Below are 27,701 nucleotides of genomic sequence, written 5' to 3'. Positions count from 1 at the left end.
CATTAACCCTGGTCTTTTATGAGAATTTGAGGTCTGCATCCCAATGCTCTCCTGCTCCTTCAGGGATTCTCTGTTGTGTTCCCTGTTGGGGGAGTCATCGGTTGTAGCCAGGCACTGTCTAGTTCTTCTGGTCTCAGGCTGATGTAGTCTCTAATTTATGTGGCCCTTTCTGTCTCCTGGGCTCATAATTTGGTGTTCTTCATTCTCCTTTGATCCAGGTGGGTTGAGACCAATTGATGCATCTTAGGTGGCCTCTTGCTAGCGTTTAAGACCCCAGACACCACTCTCCAAAGTGGGATGCAGAATGTTTTCTTAATAGATTTTATTATGCTGATTGAACTAGATGTCCTCTGAAACCATGGTCCCCAAGCCCCCTCTGCAGCTACACTGGCCTTCGAAGCATTCGGTTTATTGAAGGAAGCTGAGTTTTGAAGGATGTGTGCAGAGTATGCAAAGCAGCCCTCTGTACTACACCAGTTATCTTCCTAACATCCAAATCTGATTATATTGCTCTCCTACTTTTACTGTTTTTCCATGGTTCCCCATTTCCTACAGAATCAAGACCAAACTTCTCAGCATTGCATAGCATTCAAGTTCCTTTACAATCTAACCATAACCTGACTGGCTTCTTGAACTCTTTCCACTCTCTCTTCTCCTATGTCCCCTTCCCTATTCCCAACATAGTATACAATATGCAGTTGGTTCTCAACCACTAGGCCAAGGCACACCATGTGCCCCTCCCCACATGTGCTACAGAAGCGATGAATGGGTAAAATATCTTTGTGCTACACTTAAACAACCACATTATTCTGTAATATCTGCCAAAGTGTACATTAAGCCACTTTGCCTGCAATAGGTCCTGCAGTGCAGCATAGAAAGAGGTTCTATTTGTTGAGAGGAGATTTTTTTGAAAATAGAAGACAAAACAACAAGCCAGCAGGAAAGAAAGAGAATGTTACTGAAACTATGCCTTGTCTGTATACAGGAGAGCTTAGTCAGAACTGTACAGTACAGCTCTATTCAAACACTGCCAATAGTGCAGAAGGGCAACCAAGAGAATCTTGCAATAACTGAATGTCTTATAGATATTCTGAGATATTATTATAATGTGGTATTCATAACAGCTAATTTATGGAGTGCATAGTATGTGTTGCAGCCCTGCTTATACATTGGTTAAGAGCTTGGCTGCTGACCTGAAGGTTGGCAGTTCAAATCCACCAGCCACTCCTTGGAAACCTTATGGGGCAGTTCTACTCTGTCCTATAAGGTCACTATGAGTTGGAATCGACTCAGTGGCAGTGAGTTTGGTATAATATGTGTTATATGCAGTTTAATAAGCAGTTGACATGTATCAACTCATATGCTTATTAAAATAGCTCCATGATGATTATTCCCATTTTACCTTAAAAAAAAGGCTTAAATGATTTCCCAAAGTTCCCACAACTGGTAAGTGGCAGAGCCTAGATTCAAACCCCAGTAGCCACATGCCAAAGCCCATGTGATTAACCCTATAATAGACTGATTGTACTGTAATTGTTACTGACTTGGAGTGTTTTTTATCCCTTCAGCTATGCTGCCAAATATTCTAAAATTTAAAACTACGTGACTACAGCAAGTATGAGAAACCTGTTTCCAGATGTTTCTTGAACACCCAGTGCACTTTCATGTCTCTTCCTAAATGGTCTTCCCCGTTTGCCTCGAAGGCCTAGTTCAAATACCAGCTCCTCTGTGAAGCCTTCGCAGAGGTTTCCTGGAGACTGGCAGAATAAATAAGTCCTTTCTCCATTCTGTCATAGCAAGTCACATATACTTTTAGAATATTTATCACAATCTCTTATCTGTATGGAAACCCTCATGGCATAGTGGTTAAGAGTTCTGCTGCTAATCAGAAGGTCGGCAGTTCGAATCCACCAGGCACTCCTTGGAAACCCTATGGGACAGTTCTACTCTGTGCTCTAGGGTCACTAGGAGTTGGGATCAACTCGACGGCAACAGGTTTAGTTTTTTTCTGATCTGTACTGTAGGTAATTATGTATGTTTCTGTCTTCCCTTCTAGATTATAGGCACCATTATGTAGTGAACTTTGGAGACAAAAAATGAGTTTGGAAGCCTACCTTGGCCACTTAACTATTTGTGTGACCTTGAGCAACCTATTTAACCCCTGTGAGGTTCAGCTTCCTCATATGTAAGAGAAGAAACGATAAAAATATCTACCTCATAGAGTTAATGTAAGATATGTAAAACACCTGGCTATAGTTTGCCCTCAGCAAATGTTAATTCTCTTTTCCTCTATGAGAGCAGAGGATATGTCTTATTTGCTTATTAGGTATTGAAACTCAATAAATACTTCATTGAATGAATCCATAATTGAATTAATTGAATGAATGCTCTATATAGTGATTGCTTCAGTTTTGTTTGGCCTTTTCCATGTATATCTATCTGGCAAATTTTTCTAGGATGATAATATTTGCAACAAGACTCCCAGAATCTAATCTGTTTGCAAGTCTTCTTTAAGAACCATTTTAGCACATCATCTCTCTTCTCAGTTTAGCTTTTATCTCATGGGTCTATAGATGATGGAAGTAAGTGAGACCTCCTGTGACGACAGAAATATAGAACCTAGTTTTGGATTCTTCTCTTTTTCTAAGTCCATAGTATTCTCTCTGCATTGCTGCCACCGCCATTCTACAATTTTTAACTTGATGACAGAAAATAAATGGGGGTAAAGACAGATTTTTAACTAATAAAACATTCATAATGGTCTACTTAATTTAAGAGAACCTTCTACATGTTTTGAACACATACATTGATAAGCAAATTCTAGGTGTTATTTCTGGCTTAGAATGGGAAAAAATATCTCCCATCAATTCTCTCTTAAAGGCTTATTCTTTCACTTTCACCCTAAAATTAATGAAAATCTAAAAATTTATTTTCTATTTTTCCAAAAGTGCTCTCTCCAACTGATACTGATTTTTCAGTTGTTGAACTTTTTTTTTAAGTTTAACATTGTTCCTTTTTTTTTTTTTTTTTTGGACTATTTTCCAGGTATGCATTATAAATGCATTTGGTTAGTGTAAGAAATGCTATTAATTAACTACTATTTCAGTGATGGATATCCATGGCAGAAAATCAAAAACGGTTGAGTCTATCAAGACTAAATGGCTTAATCTGTCTATAAAGAAAACCTTATAGCACTACACTGGACCATTATTTTTCCTTTGAGAGTTCTGAAGTAGCCTGAAAACGTTATAATAAATCAATAGTCAGCTAATTCCTTGAAATCATAAAACTAATTTGCTTTTTTAGTTTTGCCACCTTTAAAAGGGCTCTTTAGCTGATTATCTCTTTATGAAAAGAATTATAAATAATTCATTTGCTGGGAGAAGGAAGAAGAGATCAGAGCGGTATTTTAGGGGCTGTAAATAGATGAAATCTTTGGAGATGCCCATCTAGAATCAGAATTTTAACTTGAATGAATATACACCAAAGATTTCTACAAGGCAACTGTGGAATTTGCAGAGCAACATTCCAGATATGTTCTTTACTGGGAATGAGGTTTTAATATGTGCAATCATACATCCTCTGCTACCAGTACTGACCATAGTGTAAGTCTCCTTCAAAAGTGAGTTTGCTGTATCACACATCCTTGAACCAAAAGCAAGTTACACTTATTATGAGGATATGAATCTTAGAAAAAGAAGCTTCACAAAGGTGTGTTTTTAGATACTGAGTAGAGTCTTGGAAGTGGAAAACTTCCATGATCTATATAGTGTGCTTTCAAAGTAGTAAGAGGGACACTCAGAATCACTCTAAATCAACTTCATAGAGCAAGAACAAAGATGGAAGGAATTTCATCAGTGTCACTGCCACGATATTCAAATAAAAAAGAAGACCCACTTTGGTGTCAAAATGATTGGAATTGGCTTCCTGGATAAACCTAAACTTTCTCAGTAACAGCTTTGTTATAGTGTCCTAATGTAACATTTCAAAGATTCATTTTTTTCTGTAAAGAAGTTCCAAGGGGAAGCAATGGATTTCTCCTTCACCATGAAAAATTTAAATTCTTGTTGTTCCTAATTCATCAAAGTATTCAAGCGGAAGAGTCATAAAAACAGATTCTGCATGCACAATAACAAGTAAATATTTTGGTAGAAATTGATAATTAAAAGATTATATAAATATTATCTTAGTTATCTAGTGCTGCTATAACAGAACTACCTCAAGTGGATGGCCTTAACAAAGAGATATTTATTCTTTTATAGTCTAGGAAGCTAGCAGTCCAAATTCACGGTGTCAGTTCCAGGGGAAGGCTTTCTCTCTCTGTCAGCTCTGAGGGAAGGTCCTTGTCATCAATCTTCTCAGCGCAGGGACCCCAGGTCTAAAGGACGCACAATTCTCCTGGCTCTTGTTTCTTGGTGGTATGAGGTCCTCATCTCTCTCTGCTCGAGTCTCTCTTTTATATCTCAAAAGAGATTGACTTAAAACACAACCTAATCTTGTAGATTGAATCCTACCTCATTAACATCATAGAGGTAGGATTTACAACACAGAGGAAGATCACATCAGGTAACAAGATAACAAAATGGTGAACAATCACACAATACTGGGAATCATGGTCTAGCCAAGTTGATACACATTTTTGGCGGACACAATTCAATCCATAACAAATATGAATTTTTTATATCATCAGTAATACCACTTTATTTTCAAACATTATTCAATCTTGGGGAACATTTTTCAGTTGAAAGCTGAGGATTCCCTCTAAATCATCTATAGTAACATTTATAGTCCATGAAAAGGGCCTTGGGGAAAGGAATAAGATTTGGAACTAAACAGTTAAATTCATTTGCCCTGTATAGGTCCAACCCCGAAGTTTGATAGGGCCATGCCCCAAATGCATCTCTTCCCTTTTTTCCAAAACTGTGTACACTTTATCTTCCATACCTGTTAACCTTAAGAATAAAATAAAAGCATTTTAAACCCTAAGGCACTATTGAGCAAGGACCTATGTTAATTATCTGCTTATAAAACATAATGAAATAAATTGACTGAACCCAGAATTAAGCAAAAAAAGATCATGTATTTTTAAAAATAAATGTGTAACTCTCAATTTGATTCCAATTACATGAAGCTTTACTGTTCAAATGAGTATGCACTTTATAAACAATAGGGAAAATTGAATAGGATTTATTGAATAACTGAATTCTATTATGGCTAAAGTAACTCAGGGAATCTACCTTTGCCCTTTTCCTCTGACAAGGCAAGATGGAAAATCCTTAGACGAATTATATTAGAGTTAGATAAAGTTAAATGATTTATGTATCTATATTTACTTATCACTTTATCATTTTCTATCATAGTGTATTCTAGTCACATGAATTCTGGTCAAGTATGCCCTCAGAGCCTGAGATGATATAGTCGTTTGCCTGTTTGGATCTTGAGATTTTACAGTTCCCAAGCCACTATGTTGGTAATACTTCTAAAATTGGTAGTTTAGTATACAAAGTCTTTCGCAATCTGCCTCCTGCCTTATCGCCCCAGCCTCATCTACCATCATTCCTCTTTAAATGCCATTCATACTCTGTAGTCATTCTGAACCACTTGTAGTTCCAAGAACCCACCAAGCTATTTCATACCCCTGTGGCATTGAATCTACCATTTCTTCTGCCTAGAATTACCATTCTCCAATATGATGGTTAAGATTGTGTGTCAACTTGGCTGGGCCATGATTCTCAGTGTTTATATGTGACCACCCCCCATGATGGAATCTGCTGTGAGTAGGCAGTCATTTGAAAGGGAGTTTCCTTGGGTGTGTGGCCTGCATCCGAATATAAGAGGACGTTCTGGCTTTTGCCTGCTCTGGATCCTGCAGCTGCCTCCTGTTCATCTGACCTCTGGTTCTGGGGACTTGAGGTAGCAGCTTACCTGCTATCTTGGAATTCACTGATCTTCACAACCTGTGAACAAGAGCCCTGCTCCCCGATCTGCCGATCTTGGATTTGCCACCTCCTGCAGCTATGTGAAATCAGGAGAACCTCGCAGTCTTGCCTGCCAATCTTGAGGTTCATTGATCTTCACAGCCTGTGAGCAAAAGCCCTGCTCTCTGACCTGCCAATCTTGGGTTCAGCAGCCCCTGTGGCTATATGAATCAGGAGAAGTATCTATCATGAGCTACAGACTTGGGACATTCCAGCCTCTACAATTGTGTGAGCTGTTTCCTTGATATAAATATCTCCATATAAATATTTATATGCTTTACTGATTTTGCTTCGCTAGAGAACCCAGCCTAAGACACCCAATTTCTTCACTAAGCTTGTACTTGAAAACAACTCAATGGTCACATTCAAGCTTTTCCTTACCGTCACACATTCTCAGTCTAATATGAATATTCCTTCCTTTGTGCTTCTCTAGGACCCTATGCATTCCCCTGTCATAGCCCTTGCCATATGGAACTGTGGTGTAGTTGACGTATCTCTCTTGCAGGTTCTAAGTCACTTAAGGAAAAGGACCATGACTTTTTTGACCTTATAATCACAGTACCTGACAAATAATAGATGATTTCTAACCTACCAAGTAAATGCTTATGAATGAACGAATGGGTGATCTAACTTGTCTGGACCAGGATCTTGCATGATAGCCCAGTTCCTGGACCTAGATGCCATATGAGGTAATCATTTAATAGGAGGACAGCCCATAATGGGATGGCCAAGATCCAGAGACCTCACAAACTTGTAGATACTGAACAGACATTTACCAGTTATATAAAAGGATGTGTAAACAACAGGCAAGAGTGGAAATACAGTCTCTAGGCTATAGGAGGAAGTCAAATAGATGATCAGAGCCCTGTATCTTCTCTGAAGGAAGCAATCCCAGAAAAAGGCAATAGATAGAAATCCAAGGGCATAGTGCCAAGGTTTAACAGCATGAAAGAGAAACCTTGCCATAGGAATTAGGGTACAGGGTCAAGATTGACAAATAAGGCAGAACCACCATCCCAAAGTATCTGGAATACTACACAAAGAATAAGACTAGGAATTGGACACAGGTGACAAGACAATATTCCATATGCTAGAACTTTGGTACCAGAGAGGCTCGCCTATAAAAATGAAAGCAAAATCCTAGAAACTCCAGTCACCTTACTAAACATTTGTGTCATGCCCTACAGACATATCCAGAAAACAACCTTAGATCCACCTGTGTTTGAGACAAACAAATTTACCTAACTATGGTTGGTTGGTTGTTTTTGCCCAGTCAAAAAACATTGTTCAAAAATCAATTTACAAATAGTTAATTCTGTTGTTGATATATATTCAGTTAAGGAGCCCTGGTTGCGCAGTGGTTAAGGAGCTCAGCTGCTAACTGAAAGGTTGGAGAATCGAACCCACTAGCTGCTCCATGGAAGAAAGATGTGGCAATCTGTTTTCGTAAAGATTATAGCCTTGGAAACCTTATGGGGGCAGTTCTACTCTGTCCTATAGGGTCTCTATGAGTTGGAATCAACTCAATGGTAATGTTTTTTAAAAAAACAGCTTTTCAAGGGAAAGAAGGTATAGTTTCATTTTAACAGTAATGCAGAAACAGTAAGGGGAAAACTTCTTTTAAAAAATGTATTTAGGTTACCCACCCAGAACCCAGCACCCCCCAGTCGATTCCGACTCATAGGACGGAGTATTTAGGTTAGAGTATCCAAACTTGAAAATTTTTATTATAAAGGATAAATTTTTAGAACACTGAATAACTAAAGACAGAAAGAAGAAAAGATAGTTATTAACTGTAGTTAAAATGTGTTTTATATATTATCTTTTGATTTTGGGAGGTTTATGACCATTAATGCTACCAATAGATATAAATAAAATATCATCTGTGTGTTTGAGGTTGAATTGGACATTGTCTAGGTTTCACTCCAGACAGGTGAGAGCCCTGCACAAAAATGTAGGGACATGGGGCCAACCTAAAATTCACAAAATGTATCCCCAAAGTAGCTGGAAACTACCTAGCCTTAAAAATTAAGGTAGGCAAATGAAGGGTCAAAGCTGAAGAAGCAGTATCAAGCTCAGACAAGAAGGTCCAGGTAAAACCATGAACAGTAAGATGAATCATGAAGCCAAAAGTTAGAAGAATCTGATTTGGAAGAATTGTGCAAGATTCATTCAACAAGTATTTCTTGAGTAGCTCTATATGCCAGGCATTTTGTTAGGCATTGATGATGAACAATGATGAACAGCAACATAAAATATGTTTTAAAGATACAAACTCGGTCCTTATGGAACTTGCAGTCTAATCAGGGAGAGAGATACTGATCAAAGAATTATATGTGATGTTTAAAAAAAAAAAAAGCAAACCCGTTGCCATCAAATCAATTCTGACTCATGGTGACCCCATGTGTTACAGAGTACAACTGCTCCATAAGGTCTTCTTGACTGTTAACTTAAGGGAAGCAGATTTCCAGGCCTTTCTTTTGCAGTGCCACTGGGTAGGTTCTAACCACGAACCTAGGAGAGTATTTAAAAGGGCAGTATTGATCCAAAAAGGGCATCAGGGAGGATTTCTGCAAGTAATAATTAAGTTGAGATTTGAAGAAACTTGGGTATTAGCTAATCCAGAAAGAAGAGGAATTTATGATCTACTCTCTTAACATTCCCCCCTCCCCCCACAAAAAGGAAGGGTTGGGAGAGTGTTCCAGGCAGCAGAAAGATCACGTGCAAAGACCCTGTGCTGGAAAAAGCATGGCACGTTTCAGAAACTGAATGGCCAGTGCGGTCGCATGAAGGTTACGCCATAGTAAGAGCAACAGGAAACCACTGAAGGGTCTTAAGTTGATGCGTTATGACAACAGACTTTGGAAAAGATCAAGAGACTATAATACAGGGAAATGAACTGAAAGTGGCCCCAGCGAAAATGGAAAACCAGACTGGCAAGTCATTGCAATCATCCAGTCATGGGGTGATGGTAGTTTGGATTAGGATGGTGGGAGTAGGAAAAGGTAGATATCTTTGAGAGATATTTAGGAGGTAAAAAACCATGACTTGGATTACATAATGGATATGGAAGACGAGGCATAGCATACTATCAAAGATAACTCATAGTCTTCTGGCTCGCATAGCAGGATGGTGGTGCCATTCTTTGAAACAAGGAACATTAGAGGCAGGTCAGGTGTTTTGTTTTGTGGGGGGAGGGGAGAATGTTAAGAGAGTAGATCATAAATTCAGCTAAGGTGCCTTTGACATAAGCAAGAGGAGCTGTCAAATAAGCATGTGGATATATGGCTAGAAATTCAGAGATATATGGGCCAGAGATAAGGTTTGAGAGTCATCTGTGTGGGGAATCCTCCACCCCCTCCTTATTAAGTCCTAATGGGCAGGACAAGATAGACATATCCAAAAGATGAAGTCAGTTCCATTCACCCATTTATCTTATCTATATAGCTATCCAACATGATGAAAGCCTTTAAGACTCAGCGGTTACTTGTTTGCTAAGAAACAAGCTTTGATAGATATTGCAGGCCGAATCGTTAATAGTATATAATTCAACCCTATAAGGAGAGGTATCCTTAATACATGTATACTTGATTGAATTTTTAAAAATGTAATGCTCATGTTATATTCATTTTTCTCAACATTAAAATTCAAATCTCACTGCCTTTTTAAAAATCAGTGCCTTTTAAAACAACATGAAAGCATTATTTTTTTTAATTCACTTATACTGCCCTGCCCGCATTTTTTGTGTGTGTGTTAGTGTTTTAAAACATGAGCTATGCTCCTCAGGTAATTATATTGGCTTTCCATTAAAACATATATAACAGAACTAAGAAAATATATATAACAGTACCAAGAAAAATACATAACTTTTCTTCCCCACAATAGATAAATTCTTATTTTACTGACAGCTACATTTAAGAAAAATCATATTGACTCCCTCAGATTTAATGACTGATATGTTTTCCTGGTTTTAGTAAACTTATTTTTTTGATGAAAATTACATATGTGAAATACGGGAATTGGGCCAGTATCAAGCAATTTCCAGGAGGTATGGAAAGGTGTTGAGATCTGCATATTTTTCCTGCAAGTCAGCATTCCTCTTCCCTCCTATAACATCTCTCATCTACTCCCAGAGATTGCAGCCATTCGGTCCACCTTCCAGAATTAGATTTGTGCTGGAGAAAGCCTTTTCACTGTTTATTCTGCCTCTCTTTTAAAGTCACAGTAGTAGATCATTTGAGGTCCAACAGTTCTGTCTTATTATTATAAAAAAGCCGTTCCTCTCAAATCAATTCTGACTTATATCGGCTCTGCAGAACAAAGTAGAACTGCCCCAAGGGTTTCCAAGCCTGTATATCTTTACAGAAGCAGACTGCCACATCTTTCTCCCGTGGTCTGCAGAACAAAGTAGAACTGCCCCACGGGGTTTCCAAGCCTGTATATCTTTACAGAAGCAGACTGCCACATCTTTCTCCCGTGGTCTGCAGAACAAAGTAGAACTGCCCCACGGGGTTTCCAAGCCTGTATATCTTTACAGAAGCAGACTTCCACATCTTTCTCCCGTGGTCTGCAGAACAAAGTAGAACTGCCCCAAGGGTTTCCAAGCCTGTATATCTTTACAGAAGCAGACTTCCACATCTTTCTCCCGTGGTCTGCAGAACAAAGTAGAACTGCCCCACGGGGTTTCCAAGCCTGTATATCTTTACAGAAGCAGACTTCCACGTCTTTCTCCCGTGGTCTGCAGAACAAAGTAGAACTGCCCCACGGGGTTTCCAAGCCTGTATATCTTTACAGAAGCAGACTGCCACATCTTTCTCCCGTGGTCTGCAGAACAAAGTAGAACTTCCCCACAGGGCATCTTTACAGAAGCCGACTGCCACATCTTTCTCCCGTGGTCTGCAGAACAAAGTAGAACTTCCCCACAGGGCATCTTTACAGAAGCAGACTGCCACATCTTTCTCCCGTGGAACAGCTGGTGGGTTCAAATTGCAGACCTTTCGGTTAGCAGCCGAGCATTTAACCACTGTGCAACCAGGGCTTCTGTCTTATTATTATAGTAGATATAAATTTACTATAAGGCAATTGTAGATTGTACATAACAGATTTTAATTAATAGGCAGAGGGAGTGGTAATAAATCCATGGAATAAATTCATAGTTGAAGCATTCTGTAATCAGTGTCAACAAGCTACGGGTACATACTGTCTTTTGGAATCAAGCCCAAATGTAAGATTTTTACTGATAACATTGTTTTATCTTAAGCCAATCATATAATTCTCACCTTACTCTGTTGTATTTGTAATGTAAAAAAAAAAAAAAAAAAAGGAGCATACTGCTCCTCAGTATGACGTCATTCAAACTATCATACATTTTATAATCCTGCTCCCCAAAATACACATCTTGCCTCATTCCGTTCAGGCTTATCACCATTTTAAGCATGCCAAGCTCATAGTCACCTTCATGTTTCCACTTATTTTTAATTGGCCTGCTATCTTCTTTTCATCACTGAGCATACTTTTTTGTTGATGTCATTAAGCTAGTCTACTGCTTCCCTAGCTGGCCTTTCCCTTTGGTATGTATGTGTGTGTGTGTGTGTGTGTGTGTGTGTGTGTATTCTAGTTTCCTGGATTTTTAAATAATATTGTGTTTCAATGAAGGTTCACAGAGCAGTTTAGTTTCCCATTCAACAATTCTACACAAGCTTTTCAGTGACATAGGTTACACTCTTCACAATGTGTGAACATTCTCATTATTTCCATTCTGATTGTTCCACTGATGTGGTATTTTTAAATCCTTAGGTTATCCATTTTTGAGCTCCTTTAAGTTTCTTCTCTCTTAAAAATTACAGCCTAGAAGACCCTATGTGGCAGCTCTACTCTGTCATGTGGGTTTACTATGAGTCGGAATCTATTCAACGGCACCTAACAAGAACAATATAAAATTTTAAATTCAGCAGTGGATTTTATGTGGACATTACTTCCCTTTTTTGTGCTTTTTTATATTTTCTACTGTTTTGCCATGAGCATATATTACGTTTATATCCAATGGAAGGAATTAAGGATTTTTTTAATTCCCATTTGAATCAGTATCTTTTCCCCAATACTTCTTAGTCTGTTTTCTTCATATTTTTTCCTCTCAAATTATCTGTTCCTGTCACTGTATAATAATATTTTTGAAAACTAACTACATACCATGTGCACTTTAAGTGCACAATCTTATTTAATTTTCAAAACAAGTCTGTCTGCAGCTGAAACATGTTAAGTGACTTTTTCAACCTTGCATAGCTAAAATACAGTAAAGACAGGTTTGAACCCATTTCCATCTGGCAATGGAGCCAAGGTGCTTAACTACTATGCCACACTATTTTCAAGAGTTTCTAGATTCTCTAAGTATTGGGATGCTGCCAATTAACTAAGCAAAATGGAATCAATGCAATCCACTTTGAAGACATTCTTAAGATTAAATTCAGTAATTCATCTTTCATACCATGGTAGACAAGAGAAAATTTCTTTCGGTAATGTAGATGAGTAATCTGAGAGAAATAAATACTGCCTAATGTCATTTTTGATAACTGTTTCAGTCAAAAAATTTCAATCATAATCTAAGGAAGAAACGAAGTTTTCATATGTGAATTAGGTCTTGAGAAGAAAATGACTTTCTTTTATTTTTAAAGTTACGTATTCATTAAGAACTATTTTTAAAACTGATGATTAACTGAGGAAAACTTTTATAATATGCTAGAGGATCTGGACAGAAAATTTTTACTGTATATTTAATGCCAAATAATCTTAAACATCCTTCCTTGTTTCTCTTTTTCTTCCTCCAGCTATGCTCACTAACTAATCCGTAAGTCAAAAGTTGAGCCATTAAAAATTCTCCATGCCTGTACACAGAAAGTGGACAAGCCATCCTTCTGTTCTTTTTCTCACTCTTTCCACATTTTGGATGCATCTAAAGAAAATTTTCCTTTCATAATCATAATAATATTATAATAAATAAAAAAACTCATTGCTGTCCAGTCAATTTGTACTCATAGCGACCCTATAGGACAGAGTAGTACTGCCCCATAGGGTTTCCAAGGAGCAGCTGGTGGGTTCAAACTGCCAACCTTTTGGTCAGCAGCTGAGCTCTGAACCACTGTGTCCAACATATGCCGTGCATTATGCTAAGCAATTTTTGTATTATTTCTAATTGTCACAACAACCTTCCTTACAGATGAGAAATCCATAACTCAGAGAAGTGGTTCATTGATTTATTCAACATTACAGCCTCTAACCTATGGGTTAGTGATTACAATTGGAAGGAGTAAAGGAGGAACAAGAGGGATACTTAAAATAGTACTTGCCAGAGGTGGGGCAAGATAGCAAAGTGAGTAGACACTTCCATTTACTTCTCCAGCAACTAACTCACTGAACAGCAAATAAAAACAAACACAGAATGAGATCTCAGAATTCCAGAAAGCAGCTGAGGTGTTGGACAGTTGGGGTGAATCCAGAAGTAGGGGAGAGGAGGAAAGTTCAAAAGCTAGGAGATACTACCCACTAACGTCAGAAGCACTCACTCATTGCAGCTATTTTGAGACCAGGCTGGCTAATACCCCCCAAACGCATAACACAGAAAAGGAGCTAATCTGAGGAAGCTGTAGCCTGATTTTTTTTTTTTTTAAGGCAGCGGAAATTGGCTGTGGGAATTCATGGGCTGCCCGATTGGGAGGGGGCAAAGGGAATCTGTGAACTGTGTGAGGATGCTGTTGAATCTTGCTGAGGTACCAGACAGATGGGCACTAGGACCAGGAGGAACTGCAAGGACAGCAGGGTGTTGGGAATACTTCTGGCTGTTAGAGGCAAAGGGAATGACCCATAACAAGGCACTGTGGGAGTGTCTCTGCAGAGGTGCTTGTAGGACATAAAAAGCCCGACACCATCATCACAGGGAAGTCAAGCCCCATTGCTTACAACAGTCTCTGAACAACTGAACCCCCACCCCTCATGGGAATGTGTACTAAATTCCAGAGACCAAGTACACAGAACTCCTGAACCAGCACTGAAAAAACCTATGGATAAGAGTAATATCTAGTGGTTTTCAGAAGATACCAAGCCCACTGCCTCTTTGACTCACAGCAAACCTGCAGGGCTGAGGGAAGCTGCCCCACGGGGTTCCCAGAGCTGTGAGTCTTTACAGAGGCAGTCTGCCACATCTTTCTCCCGGAGCGGCTGTGTGGGAGCAGGCCCCACCCTTTCAGTTAGTAGCCAGGTGCTTGGCAGCTGTGCCACCGGTATAAAAAAAACCAGTATACCCAATCAGAAAATTTACCCACAATAAGAAAACAAAATAGCCCAAGTTCAACAAAAGTTAATAAAACATAAAATCACAAGAGAACAAGGAACGATCAAAAGTAAAACATGAAGAAGCAGAAATCTCTCCCATGGAAGACGGAATAATGCAAAGAATTGATAATTTCAGACCGTGGCGCTAAATATGCTTAAAGGAAGTGAAAAGCACACAGAAAACAAACTAGCAGAGTTCAGGAAACAAATGGAGGAACAAAATGAGAAACTTAACAAAGAAATTTAAAACATCCCCCCCAAAAAAGAATAAAACATCTGAATTAGAAAAAGCAAAAGAAACACTCAACCATACAGTTGAACATACAGAAGATAGTGAACTAGAAGACAAAATAACTGAATTTATCAAGTCTCAAGGGAAAGAAGAGAAAAGAACAAAGAAAAGTGAACACACCCAAAAGGAAATGTGAGATTCAATTAAGAAACCTAACATTAGAATTATTGGATTGCAGAGCACCATGACAACAATAAAACCACAGAAACAATTTTTCAAGAGATAATCATCTGGTGGGTTTGAATAAATATGTGGGTGCCGGCTCCTGTATTCATTGAAGACACACATACGGATACTCCTCAGACATAACCACATACCTTCCAACATTGGTTTTCTGGGTTTGAAGGCTTAAGACCATAGTCTATGGGACAACTTAGTCAATTGGCGTAACGTAGTTCACAAAAATCATGATCTGCCTCCTAGTGAAGTGAACAGTATCTGGAGTCTTAAAAGTTTGCAAGCAGCCATCTAAGACACGACTACAGGTCTTGATTCACTACGAGCAAAACTGTAAGAAGGTACCAGAAGTGCAGAGAGGAAACAAGTCTACAAAAGCCACAACCTCATCCACCTGAGACCAGAAGAACTAGATGGGGCCTGGTTACCACTATTAACTATTCTGACTTGGACCACAATACTTGGTCCTAGATAGAATGGGATAAAAATATGGAGCTGACCTCAAATTTTTATTTAAAAAAAAAAAAAAAATGCCAGACAAAAAAGAACAAAAGACCCTCCAACAGCATCGCCCTGAGACACTCTTTAAACCTAGAACCGAGCCTATCCCTTGAGATCACCTTTTAGCAAAATAGCAGAATGGCACACAAAATAAAGGATATTACCTATAAGATCAGTTCCCGTCTAAAAAAAAAAACATCAGCATGAGATTAAAAGGTCAACAATTTCTCAAAAGCAAAGATGAGAAGATAAGGGGGCTGGGAAACTAGAGTACTGGAAAGGAAACAAACACAATACAATTAAAGAGAATGTTGATACATTGTGATAAATGTAACTAGTGTCACTGAACACTTGTGTGGAACTTATCACATGGGAACCTGACTTGCTGTGTAAACTTTCACCAAAAACTCAATAAAATATTATTTAAAAAAAAAAAGTACTTGCTATTAATCACAAAACAGAATTGAAATTCAATCCCAAATTTATTTGACTCCACTAATCTAGATCAATGTTGCCACCTAAGTTGTTTGGCTCTAAAAAGTCAAAAAGACAACACTAAGCAATTTAACTATGACGTGACACTAAAAATTATTAAGCATCTATGAGACACTCAATCTATATATCATCATGCCCGAGTTTCCTATAATCAATTTTTATTCCATGATTTATTTTTTCAGGAATAATAATAAGTATAAACAAAATGTGATAGAAATATTATAAATATATATTCTGCCTAACAGTATTATTTTAAGAATTAATAGATTAAATTGTGTTAAATGTTTTATAAATATAAAATTTCATTAATAAACACAACCAAAGTACAATGATTAGAAATAAGAATCCTTTTTTTGTTATGAAATTAACAAGTAAATTATTTTTCCCTACTAATAAGGTTGTAAGGATTTTCTCTTACCACTGAATTATATTTAGTTATCCTGGCAGAGCTTTCTTAGAATAGTTGGCACAGTTGTTTACAGTAGTTTTTAAGTTCATTTCCAGGAAGCAGGTCCAGGAAACAGAAATCAAATCACACTTGAAAGCTTTGTTTCTGTGCACTATGTTGCAAAACTGGTTTGTTACTAAAACCCATTATAATAATAAAAAGATCTGAAATCAAAGTAAAAAACGAATGTATTTTTATTATACTATGATTTTATAACCTGGTGATTATTTATAAAATTAAAAGTATTATAACAATATAGCTTGCCTATGAACATCCAATAGTTAACAAAGAAAATAATCATATAGTTTTGCTTCTAAGGGATTTTGAGAGCTAAACTTATCCCACTGTTTGACTCACTTTCTAAAACCTTTTTTTTTTTGCTTTTTGCTTGGGCTAATAATTGTATGTGTGGATCATAACAAATTATGAATAACATTGTGAAGAATGGGAATTCCAGAACACTTAATTGTGCTCATGAGGAACCTTTACATAGATCAAGAGGCAGTTGTTTGGACAGAACAAGGGGATACTGATTGGTTTAAAGTCAGGAAAGGTGTGCGTCAGGGTTGTATTCTTTCACCATACCTATTCAATCTGTGTGCTGAGCAAATAATACGAGAGGCTGGACTATATGAAGAAGAACGGGGCATCAGGATGGGAGGGAGACTCATTAACAACCTGCATTATGCAGATGGCACAACCTTGCATGCGGAAAGTGAGAAGGACTTGAAGCACTTACTATTGAAGATCAAAGGCCGCAGCCTTCAGTATGGATTGCACCTCAACATAAAGAAAACAAAAATCCTCACAACTGGACCAGTAAGCAACATCATGATAAACGGAGAAAAGATTGAAGTTGTCAAGGATTTCATTTTACTTGGATCCACAATCAACAGCCATGGAAGCAGCAGTCAAAAAATCAAGAGATGCATTGCATTGGGTAAATCTGCAGCAAAGGACCTCTTTAAAGTGTTGAAGAGCAAAGATGTCACCTTGAAGACTAAGGTGCGACTGACCCAAGCCATGGTATTTTCAATGGCATCATATGCATGTGAAAGCTGGACAATGAGTAAGGAAGACCAAAGAAGAATTGATGCCTTTGAACTGTGGTGTTTGCGAAGAATATTGAATATGCCATGGACTGCCAAAAGAAGGAACAAATCTGTCTTAGAAGAAGTACAACCCGAATGCTCCTTAGAAGCAAGGATGGCAAGACTGCGTCTTACATACTTTGGACATGTTTTCAGGAGGGATCAGTCTGTAGAGAAGGACATCATGCTTGGCAAAGTACAGGGTCAGTGGAAAAGAGGAAGACCCTCAACGAGGTGGACTGACACAGTGGCTGCAACAATGAGTGCAAGCATAACAATGATTGTAAGGATGGCGCAGGACCAGGCAGTGTTTCGTTCTGTTGTGCACAGGGTTGCTATGAGTCGGAACCGACTTGACGGCACTTAACAACAACAACAATAATTGTATATTAGACAGTGCAATATTTCATTCATCCATCATGACTCAATGAATTCAGTTCATGGCTCAATCAATTCAATTCAACAAAAATTCATCAAGGATCATATACAAGGTACTACTAAGCTCTAAAGAAGAGTAAAAAGTCAGACTCCCAAAGGCACAGACATGGTAGCAACTAAGTAATAATGCAGGGAAAGTAAGATCAATACCATAATAAAGGTATGAAATGCTATGTAATCACAATATGGGGGAAATTAATTCCAGTTGAGTACATGTGTAATGAAACAGCTGGAAAAGAAACTAAGATTGAATATGTACATTGTAAATACCCCAGGTATTGTCTACAGACATTTTATTCAGCCGATAGCAAGTTGACAGGTATTATGAAGCTTAGCTTACTTTTTAGAAGTACTCTGATTTTTTTTTGGTGGTAACTGTATGATGCCTAAAATTAAAAAAAAAAAAAAGTTTCAAAATAAAAGGCTCAAAAGGAAGATTCATAAGATTTGAACAGAATGATGCAAAGCAGAGGCACCCAGTGTAGTTGGCCCAGCTGATGATTACAGCTGCCTGTAATCATGTGAGAGGCTCCTCCTCTCACGTGTCTCGGTGGAACATGCCGAGGTCCCCAGGTCTCCATGCAGCTGAGCCATTAGGCCTAGGGTCTGGGATCATCCTGAGGAATTACTTAGCAATGTAGCGGCCTGTAGGTCTGTGCACACACTCTGCCTCAAAAGCTCTCTTCCTCAACCTGTCCCACTGTTATCTGGTGACTACCACTTTCAGGTCTAAGTTTGGACATCACCTTCTCTGGGACAGATTCCCTGTGCTGTCTGAATCAGGATTGCACCCTGCATTAACCTTATTGCAGCACATTTCTCTCCACAAATCTGCAATCACCGTTCAGGCAGGGCTTGTGTTCCGTTCAACCCCTGGCACTATAATGTTACTCTGTACGTGCTCAATAAATATTGGATGTATGACTTAGAATTTTATCTGGTTATAACAAATCTATGTCTATTTTCAGTTATTTCTTACTTCTACCCTTATCTAAATGGAGTTTCTTTCATTTTACTTGGCCACCTGAAGTACAAGTTTTATCTTTCAGATTCTCCAGTTTTTCTTTTTTTCTAGCATACTACCGATGTGATTTTCTGCCTATCTCCAAAACTGAACATAGATGGAGTCCATTAAAAATATATTGTACCTATAATTAGGAGTCCCTGGGTGACACAAATGGTTACACACTGGGTTACTAGCCAAAGGGCTGGTGGTTCAAACCCACCCAGAGGCACCTTGAAAGAAAGGCCTGGTGATCTACTTCCAAAAAAATCAGCCATTGAAAACCCTGTACTTATATATTAGAACTGCACTAATCCGACACACATCAGGTTGCCATGAGTCAGAATCAACTTGACAGAAACTGGTTTGGTTTTTATATCTTGGTAGATCTTTGTGCCTGTATTAAATTAGTTTTTTAACATTTAAGAAAACTTACCAGAGAATGTATATGTTTCAATATCTAGGACAGAGAAAGGAGAGATGAGAGAATAGAGTTTTGTTCCCATATAAGAGCCACCAAGAAGAGCCTGCTTAACCATGAACTTAGGTCGTGGCATGTTCTTTGAGCTGGCTGATTTTGTATCTTGCTACCATTAAATGGCAATTTAGCACAGTAGTCAACACCCTGGGCTTTATTGCCACATGGAGCTGGGGTCACTTAATAGCTTGGGTAAGTTATTTAACCTCCCTAAGCTTCAGTTTCCTCATCTGTAAAACTGGGGTAATAAAGTAGTCTCAAACTCCTGAATTGTTACAAGAAATAAGTAACGTAATTTGTGTAAAGTTCTTAGCATAGTTCACGTAGTAAAGGCGTAACAAGAATTAGCTATTATTAGACGGAGGGGAAAAAATTCCATTAGATGGAGGGGAAAAAATGCCATTACTTTGTAAAGCAACATCCTCTAGAATCCATCCAACAGTGGATTGTGTTACATATTTTTGTATTGAAGTGATAAAATATAAATCTTTCATGGAAAAAATATTTTAAAACCCTGCCAAAGAATGTGAGAAGAAAACGGAAGAACTTCTACCCTCCACAGGCACAAAGCTCTATTATTGAGTCAAGACTCACCCACTTTTTTTGTTTTTCCTTTAAACAGGCTAAAAAGAGAGATGAGATTCTCCAACTATTAAGAAAACAAAGAGAAGAAAGGATCATGGTGAGATTGATTGTGAGGCATTCAGATAAGTCTTTTGGAGGGATGAACTGTGGCAACTTCTCAGAGGTTTTGTACACTGACCCCTTAAATCTAGATACCCATGGTCCAGAACTTTCTATAAACTATAACCAAAAATATATTGCTTTCTATAAACTATAACCAAAAATACATTACTTTCTATAAACTATAACCAAAAACCCGGAAACCCTGGTGCCATAGTGGTTAAGTGCTACGGCTGCAAACCAAAGAGTTGGCAGTTCGAGTCCACCAGGCGCTCCTTGGAAACTCTATGGGGCAGTTCTACTCAGTCCTATAGGGTCACTATGAGTTGGAATCGACACGACGGCACTGGGTGGTTTTGGATAACCAAAAAAAACCAAACCTATTGCCGTTGAGTCAATTCTAACTCAAAGCAACCCTAGAGGACAGAGTAGAACTGCCCCATAGGGTTACCAAGGAGCGCCTGGTGGATTTGAACTCTTCTGGTTAACAGCTGTAGCTCTTAACCACTATGCCACCAGGGTTTCCCTATAAACTATAAAAAAAATAAATAAATAAACTATAGGGGAGGTAAAAAAAATCGGGATGTTTGTTAGTCCTTGAAAAACCAAAGATATCTCCAGAGTTTGCAGCTCTGCTGGGATGGAACATGAGGTATTATTTTCAGTGAAGATTGTTGTCCACATATTACAAATCTGTGGGGTATTAACATAGGCTACTCTAGAGCTAATATTTGTTTTACAATGATTGATCTAGCTTAGATCATAGAGAAATAAATGCAAAATGAAGAACATGCTTAATAAAAACAATAAGAGCACCCTGTAAACTTGTGGATTCAAAATACACATTCTTCTAAGAGAACCCACTGGAATGTTTCTGAACCCACAGTGTCTAAGTTAAGAGGCTAATCTATATATATTCTTTCATAATTTTACCTCAGACTTTTTCCAGTCAGCAAATTTCAGTCAGTGCAAGAAGTGAATTTGTTCCTTTTCAGTTCTAGTTTTCTTTTTTTTTATTTTTATTTTTTAGAAAGAAATGATTTCCCTTCGTTGTAAGCCAAAGACCAAAGTACACAAAGCAAAGTAAGTTTACGTCTGTCAAAATAATCTCACTTTTCTTGTTACTATATAGAGAAGCATTTCTTCTTCTTACTCACTTTGCCCCTTTTCTCAAGTCTTCTAAAAACCCACCCACTGTATCAGAGATTTCTTAACTTGAATAAACTTTCTTCATGAAACATTAAGAGCTGTAGGCCCACTTGCATATCAGGAGAACACAGGAGCCTTGACTCTCTATGTACATTCTTTTTTATTCCTTTGCATCCCAGCTATTGTATTAACCTGCCAAAATGCCCTCCCATTTCACCCTTTCCTACCCCACGAACTTTAGCAGATCAGCAGGTCTGTAGACCACCAGCTATGATACCGCCAAAGGCATATCTGAGCTTTCTAAAACCAAGTTCACATAGCAATGGCTTTATAGTCTCTCAGTGATGGACTAATAGCCTAATTCCTGGAATAATATTAGAAGGGAACCAGGCACATGGTCTAGAAGATATTAAAGGAAACCAGCTAACACTGGTTAATCAGAAACCTCTCTATTTTTGCATTATAACTGAAAACTAAACTAGCTAACTCAACTTTAATTTGGGAAATACTTATTTGCATACTAAATTTAGGAAAGAACAATTAGAAAGTAATAGACTTGTGATTCTAATATGTATTGAAGCTGACCCTCTTTAATGTTACCTAAGTAATACCCATACAGTACAATGGTTATATCTACTCTAATAATAAATATCTTTTGAAAAAATTAAAATATTTAATTGCATATCTATATTGTCTACACAAGGCTCAGCAATTTAATTTCTTGCTTTTTAGCCAGCTGATTTGACATAGGTTGTAAATGTAGAGCAAAACTAGTACAATCAAAAGATTCACTGATCTGATTAAAATAATGGGTGAAGACTTCTACCTCAGTAGTATCAACAGATATGTGGGGGTGCATACTGTCCACGTTGATCCACCCTAACAGTAAAACATTACTTCAGAGCTTGAACAGATAATTCTTTTAATAATTTAAAAGCTTAGTTACTTAGCTCTTTTTGTATATTGACTTGCTCATTTTCACTCGTCTGTCCTGAAGCCTTGGAATTTTACTGCAGTTCACTCTGTCATTTCCTTTCTCTGAATTTCTTACGGAAACCCCGGTGGCGTAGTGGTTAAGAGCTACTACGGCTAACCAGAATGTCAACAGTCAAATCCACCAGGCGCTCCTTAGAAACCGTATGGACCAGTTCTGTAGGGCTGCTGTGAGTTGGGAGAGACTTGACAGCAATGGGTTTGGTTTCGGAACTTTTTCTGCATTTATTGTCTGTACCATTCTTTTGACCATTAATCATGTACTACTTTGTGCCAGTATCTTACAGTTATTTAACTCTTATAACCTCTTCAATTGTTATTTAACTTTTCACATATTTATGTCTTATCCCATGACTATATTTTAAGTTGTATGAGAAATTGGGTCCCTCAAACTGCCTAGCCACACTGCCTACATGTAGGAATTCAAAAGATATTTGTCACAAAAAATTTTCATTCAAAAATATCATGTAGTTCAGTATTAGCTAATTTAGAAAGTGATGTTTTATGCTGTGTTAATTTATAAGCGTTTTTTTAAATTTCGTAAATATTTTAGGAACAATTGTAAAATGCTTTAAATTTGATCTCTTTTTCTTCCTTCCATCCTGTGCTCTCTGTTCAGAACCCTCGGCATACACAGATACACATTTACCATCCCTCCCCCAACAAATTTTCTCAGAGTAATGTAGGTCTCCCTGTCAAAAAGAAAGCACTAGAAAGTGTATTCATAGTAAGGTTTTAGTAGCAATATGTTTATTATGCATCCCAGGGTTATTTGCCTTTTAAAAGAGGACTGACTCTAGGGAATAATGGGTAATCCAAAGAAATGAATTACCACTGATGAAATCTTAAAAGTTTGACTGTGAACAAAGCATGTTGGGTAAGAGGTCTTCTCCCATGGATCTTTCCCAGGCCCTTCAAATCACATTTCACATGGTGTTTCCCATAAATAAGAAAGGACATATTGCAGAGCTGCATTTCTTCTAATGGCTCTCCCTTAACCACATAAAGACTGGGCTCAGCTTTGAAGCTACTCATCCTGAGCACTCAGAGTTTAGTCAAGGGCCACCCTCGTGTCCAGTCTCTGGAGGAAGAAAAAGGAAAGGTGCCATTCTTCAGATTCAGCTTCTCCCACATACAAATTCATACTTGGTTGCAAGTAAACCTGGCACATAACCAGAATCCCAAGATAGTGCATTTTTACTGGGGAAATTTTCAGAAGTTGTTTTCATGCTATGGTGTGTTCAAAACTACAGAGTTCTACGTATTGGAACTGATTTGTGTTACTACCAATAGGAAAGAGATATCAGAGTCAGAGAAACTGGATCAAGAAGAAGTCAAGGCCCTGGACTAATTTGATCTACGCATGGTGGAGGATGGCTTACTTACATCTTCATTTTTGAAACAACCTACTCTTACATCAGGATCACTGCGATCACTTAGTTAAAATGGACGAAGAAATAAAGGTTAAATATGTAAACTCCTTGGCGTTTTACCACTTATTGAATACTTGTGTTTATTTTACTTATTGGATCCTTCTGTGTTTGATGTTACACAATAATCGTCTCTGTCCTCTCATATCTTCTCAAACTCCTATTTATCATGTTCGTATTTTAAGAGTATTTCCCGAATTTCTAGATTTGACCTATATTATGAATATCAGATAATCTAGAAACAGGGGCTTTATGCACCCCAACCTGTAGACCACCAGTAAAAACAATTAGTAAGAAAATAGGGATGAAAGGACAACTCTTTAAATTTTTCTTGCTTTAAAAGAAAAAAAAACCCTTTCCCAAAATTTGATTTACTCAGTTTCTGGAATGTGTCTGAAGTCATTACCAGAAATGAATTGCTTCTGATTTTGTGAATAACTGGCTTAGTATGCCTATGGCTTAGCCTACACATGCAATCCCAGTGCCAACCTCCCTCACTTCCAAGGGTCATTTCCTTTTGTATATATTGGAAAAGAGAATGTTAAGTGTATATTCCTTCTGAATTGCCTGACTGACAGTCCTACTCATAGGTGTATACTCTCTCCTGGTGCTCATGGGCTCTACTCAGGACCACCATTCACTTTTGGCCTCTGCCTGAACTCCTTGGCAAACCCCTAAAATGCTGCTCCTACTCCACAGTGCCACCAGAGAAGTGGGTATGGGGTCCTCCACACGACCCCTTCTTTCTCTCACCACTTTTTCCCACCACTTTGAGACAGTCCGTCTTAGACTTTACTGAAGTATTGGGGTAAGTAATGGGAATTACAAGGAAAGGAAGGAAAATCTTAAAATTGTAACATGCAATGTGTTTCCTATAAATAAGAAGGGACATATTGCTGAACTACATTCTCCTAATGGCTCCTCCTTAACCACATAAATAGGCTCAGCTTTGTAACTACTCATCCTGGGCATTCAGAGATTAGTCAAGAGCCACCCTCATATCCAGTCTCTGGAGGAAGAGAAAAGAATGGTACTATTCTTCAGATTCAACTTGCATTTAAGACTTTTTTCCTTTAAAAAAAACCGAAAACATAAGTTTTCAGTAGCCAACCTTAACATAAACCAATTTCTTACATTTGTTACCAAATGTCTCTTTCAAAAAATTTGGCATATTTATTCTTTATGATATCAGTCCTAGTCAAGGGCTACTTGCCAATATAGGGGTAACAGTAAAGTACCAACTCAGAACCTGGAAATAAGGAAAATGAAGTTAACCTCAGAGTTGAACTAGTAAAATTCTCACATAATTAGTATAATTTCCCATTTGAAAGAGTAAGCCAAGAGATTATCTGAAATTTATGTCTAAGAAATTGGGGATTCCTGAAATGCCAGTCAACAGTCATCCATAATATGGATTCTAGTAACGTAGTAAGCATAAATGAAATCATTTGTCTAGTATCCATATTTTTTAGGATATTGGTTCAGCTGCTGTAAAAGAGAGACTCAAAGCAAAGGGGTTAAGCAAGAAAGAGGTTTATTTCTCTCTTGCCAAAAAAAAAAAAAGGTCAGATAGGCAACCCTAGGCTGATATGGAAGCTCTCCAATCATCAGTGACCCAGGTTCCTTCTATCTTGCTGCTCTGCCATTGTCAATAAGCTGCTTTCATCCCGTGGGTGAGAATGGCTGTCCAGGTCCCCTATTCTGTACACATTTGAGCAAACAGTTGGGGGAAAGGGAAAATAAAGAGCATACCCCTTCCTTTAGAGGTCATGACCTGGAAGTTGAATATAATACTTCCTCTCACATCCCACTGGCCAGAACTTAATCACAGGGCCACACTAAGCCACAAGGTAGGCTGGGAAATGGTCTTTAGATGGAAGGCCCTCTGCCTAGTTGAAACTCAGGGACTCCATCACTAAAAGAAGTGGACAAGAGATATTGGGGGCAACTAATAGTGTCACAGAACACTACTGGAAGAAAAATATTTTGAACAGAAGGTAGTTAGGCCTAGAAAACGGGAAATCTAAAAAGTTTTAAGTTGGCAATATCCATCCAAGTACCATAAAAAATAAACAGTGCCCTGCCAGGTTGATGTATTTGTCAGGTAGATTTCTGTTGTGAAGATGGACATAGCAGGTTATCAAAGTATTAACCTTCAAATCATATAATTCCCGTTGTTCTGATTCCATGCCCTGAGAAATCTTCTCATGCCCACCAGGAAAATATGTGCTCACCAGGCCAAGGCAAACATCTTGTTTACCTAGCAATTATATTTGTCAACATGTAAATATATTTATATTAGTCTCTTAGATTGAGTTTGAGCTTGCCAAACTAAGGATTGGACCCTGGACCAAGATAATTTTACCAAGATAAATATCACTTTGTGAGCCCTCTTGGCAACCAGCCTTCCGGTAGTGACACCTCCCTGCATTAGCAGTTACAATGGTTAGCTATCGCTGCAACAATACTGCATAATCAAGTGGTCCCAAACAATGACCATTTACTATTGTTCACACATATGTAGTCAGCTGGGGTTTGGCTTGGCTGGGCAGCTCTGCTTCTTATTACAAGTCTGTTGATTGATTTCAACAGCTCTGCTCCATGTATCATCTTCTTCAGTGGATATCTGAGGTACGTTCCTTTCATAGAGCGGCAGAGAATCAAAAGAACAAACAATATGTGAGACCTCTTATGGTCTAGGCTCAGAACCTCTGGCTCATTTTATCAGCCAAAGCAAGTCATGTGACTGAGCACAAAATCAAAACCCATTAAATCCAAACCCATTGCCGTCAATTCTGACTCACAGTGACCCTATAGGCAGAGCAGAACTCCCCCATATGGTTTCCAAGAAGTGCCTGGTGGATTCGAACTGCTGGCCTTTTGGTGAGTAGCCGTAGGTCTTCACCACTACGCCACCAGGGTTTCACTGTCCCTTTAGTGGGAGGAGCTATAAAGTCACATGGTAAAGGGCATGAATACAGGCAGCATAACAGAATTGGTGCCAGTAATGCAATCCACCACACTAGGTTAACTACGTACTTCGACAAAGTCGGTCTGGGCCAATGTCTAGGATATTAAACCAGTAATGCAGTCCACCACACTAGGTTAACTACGTACTTCGACAAAGTCGGTCTGGGCCAATGTCTAGGATATTAAACCAGTAATGCAGTCCACCACACTAGGTTAACTACGTACTTCGACAAAGTCGGTCTGGGCCAATGTCTAGGATATTAAACCAGTAATGCAGTCCACCACACTAGGTTAACTACGTACTTCGACAAAGTCGGTCTGGGCCAATGTCTAGGATATTAAACCAGTAATGCAATCCACCACACTAGGTTAACTACGTACTTCGACAAAGTCGGTCTGGGCCAATGTCTAGGATATTAAACCAGTAATGCAGTCCACCACACTAGGTTAACTACGTACTTCGACAAAGTCGGTCTGGGCCAATGTCTAGGATATTAAACCAGTAATGCAGTCCACCACACTAGGTTAACTACGTACTTCGACAAAGTCGGTCTGGGCCAATGTCTAGGATATTAAACCAGTAATGCAGTCCACCACACTAGGTTAACTACGTACTTCGACAAAGTCGGTCTGGGCCAATGTCTAGGATATTAAACCAGTAATGCAGTCCACCACACTAGGTTAACTACGTACTTCGACAAAGTCGGTCTGGGCCAATGTCTAGGATATTAAACCAGTAATGCAATCCACCACACTAGGTTAACTACGTACTTCGACAAAGTCGGTCTGGGCCAATGTCTAGGATATTAAACCAGTAATGCAGTCCACCACACTAGGTTAACTACGTACTTCGACAAAGTCGGTCTGGGCCAATGTCTAGGATATTAAACCAGTAATGCAGTCCACCACACTAGGTTAACTACGTACTTCGACAAAGTCGGTCTGGGCCAATGTCTAGGATATTAAACCAGTAATGCAGTCCACCACACTAGGTTAACTACGTACTTCGACAAAGTCGGTCTGGGCCAATGTCTAGGATATTAAACCAGTAATGCAGTCCACCACACTAGGTTAACTACGTACTTCGACAAAGTCGGTCTGGGCCAATGTCTAGGATATTAAACCAGTAATGCAGTCCACCACACTAGGTTAACTACGTACTTCGACAAAGTCGGTCTGGGCCAATGTCTAGGATATTAAACCAGTAATGCAGTCCACCACACTAGGTTAACTACGTACTTCGACAAAG

The 27,701-nt window shown here is 38.5% G+C and overlaps 1 protein-coding gene across 2 annotated transcripts in view; it reads left to right on the top strand.

Moving 5' to 3' along the window:
* The window catches only part of HOATZ (HOATZ cilia and flagella associated protein), a 32,541-nt gene extending 9,023 nt beyond the window's left edge, over window positions 1-23,518 (top strand). Inside the window, exons 5-7 of one of the 2 annotated variants that reach the window (XM_049889327.1) lie at window positions 19,849-19,908; window positions 20,941-20,993; window positions 23,346-23,518. In XM_049889327.1, coding sequence (XP_049745284.1) covers window positions 19,849-19,908; window positions 20,941-20,993; window positions 23,346-23,403 — 171 coding nt within the window. In that variant the 3' untranslated portion in view covers window positions 23,404-23,518. The remainder of the gene's footprint in view (window positions 1-19,848; window positions 19,909-20,940; window positions 20,994-23,345) is intronic. The other variant, XM_049889329.1, reaches the window with a different exon arrangement.
* The last annotated feature ends 4,183 nt before the right edge of the window (window positions 23,519-27,701 follow it).

Source organism: Elephas maximus, chromosome 7 (assembly GCF_024166365.1).
Source record: "Elephas maximus indicus isolate mEleMax1 chromosome 7, mEleMax1 primary haplotype, whole genome shotgun sequence".
NCBI classification, from domain to species: domain Eukaryota; kingdom Metazoa; phylum Chordata; class Mammalia; order Proboscidea; family Elephantidae; genus Elephas; species Elephas maximus.
This window is presented reverse-complemented; position numbering and strand designations above follow the sequence as displayed.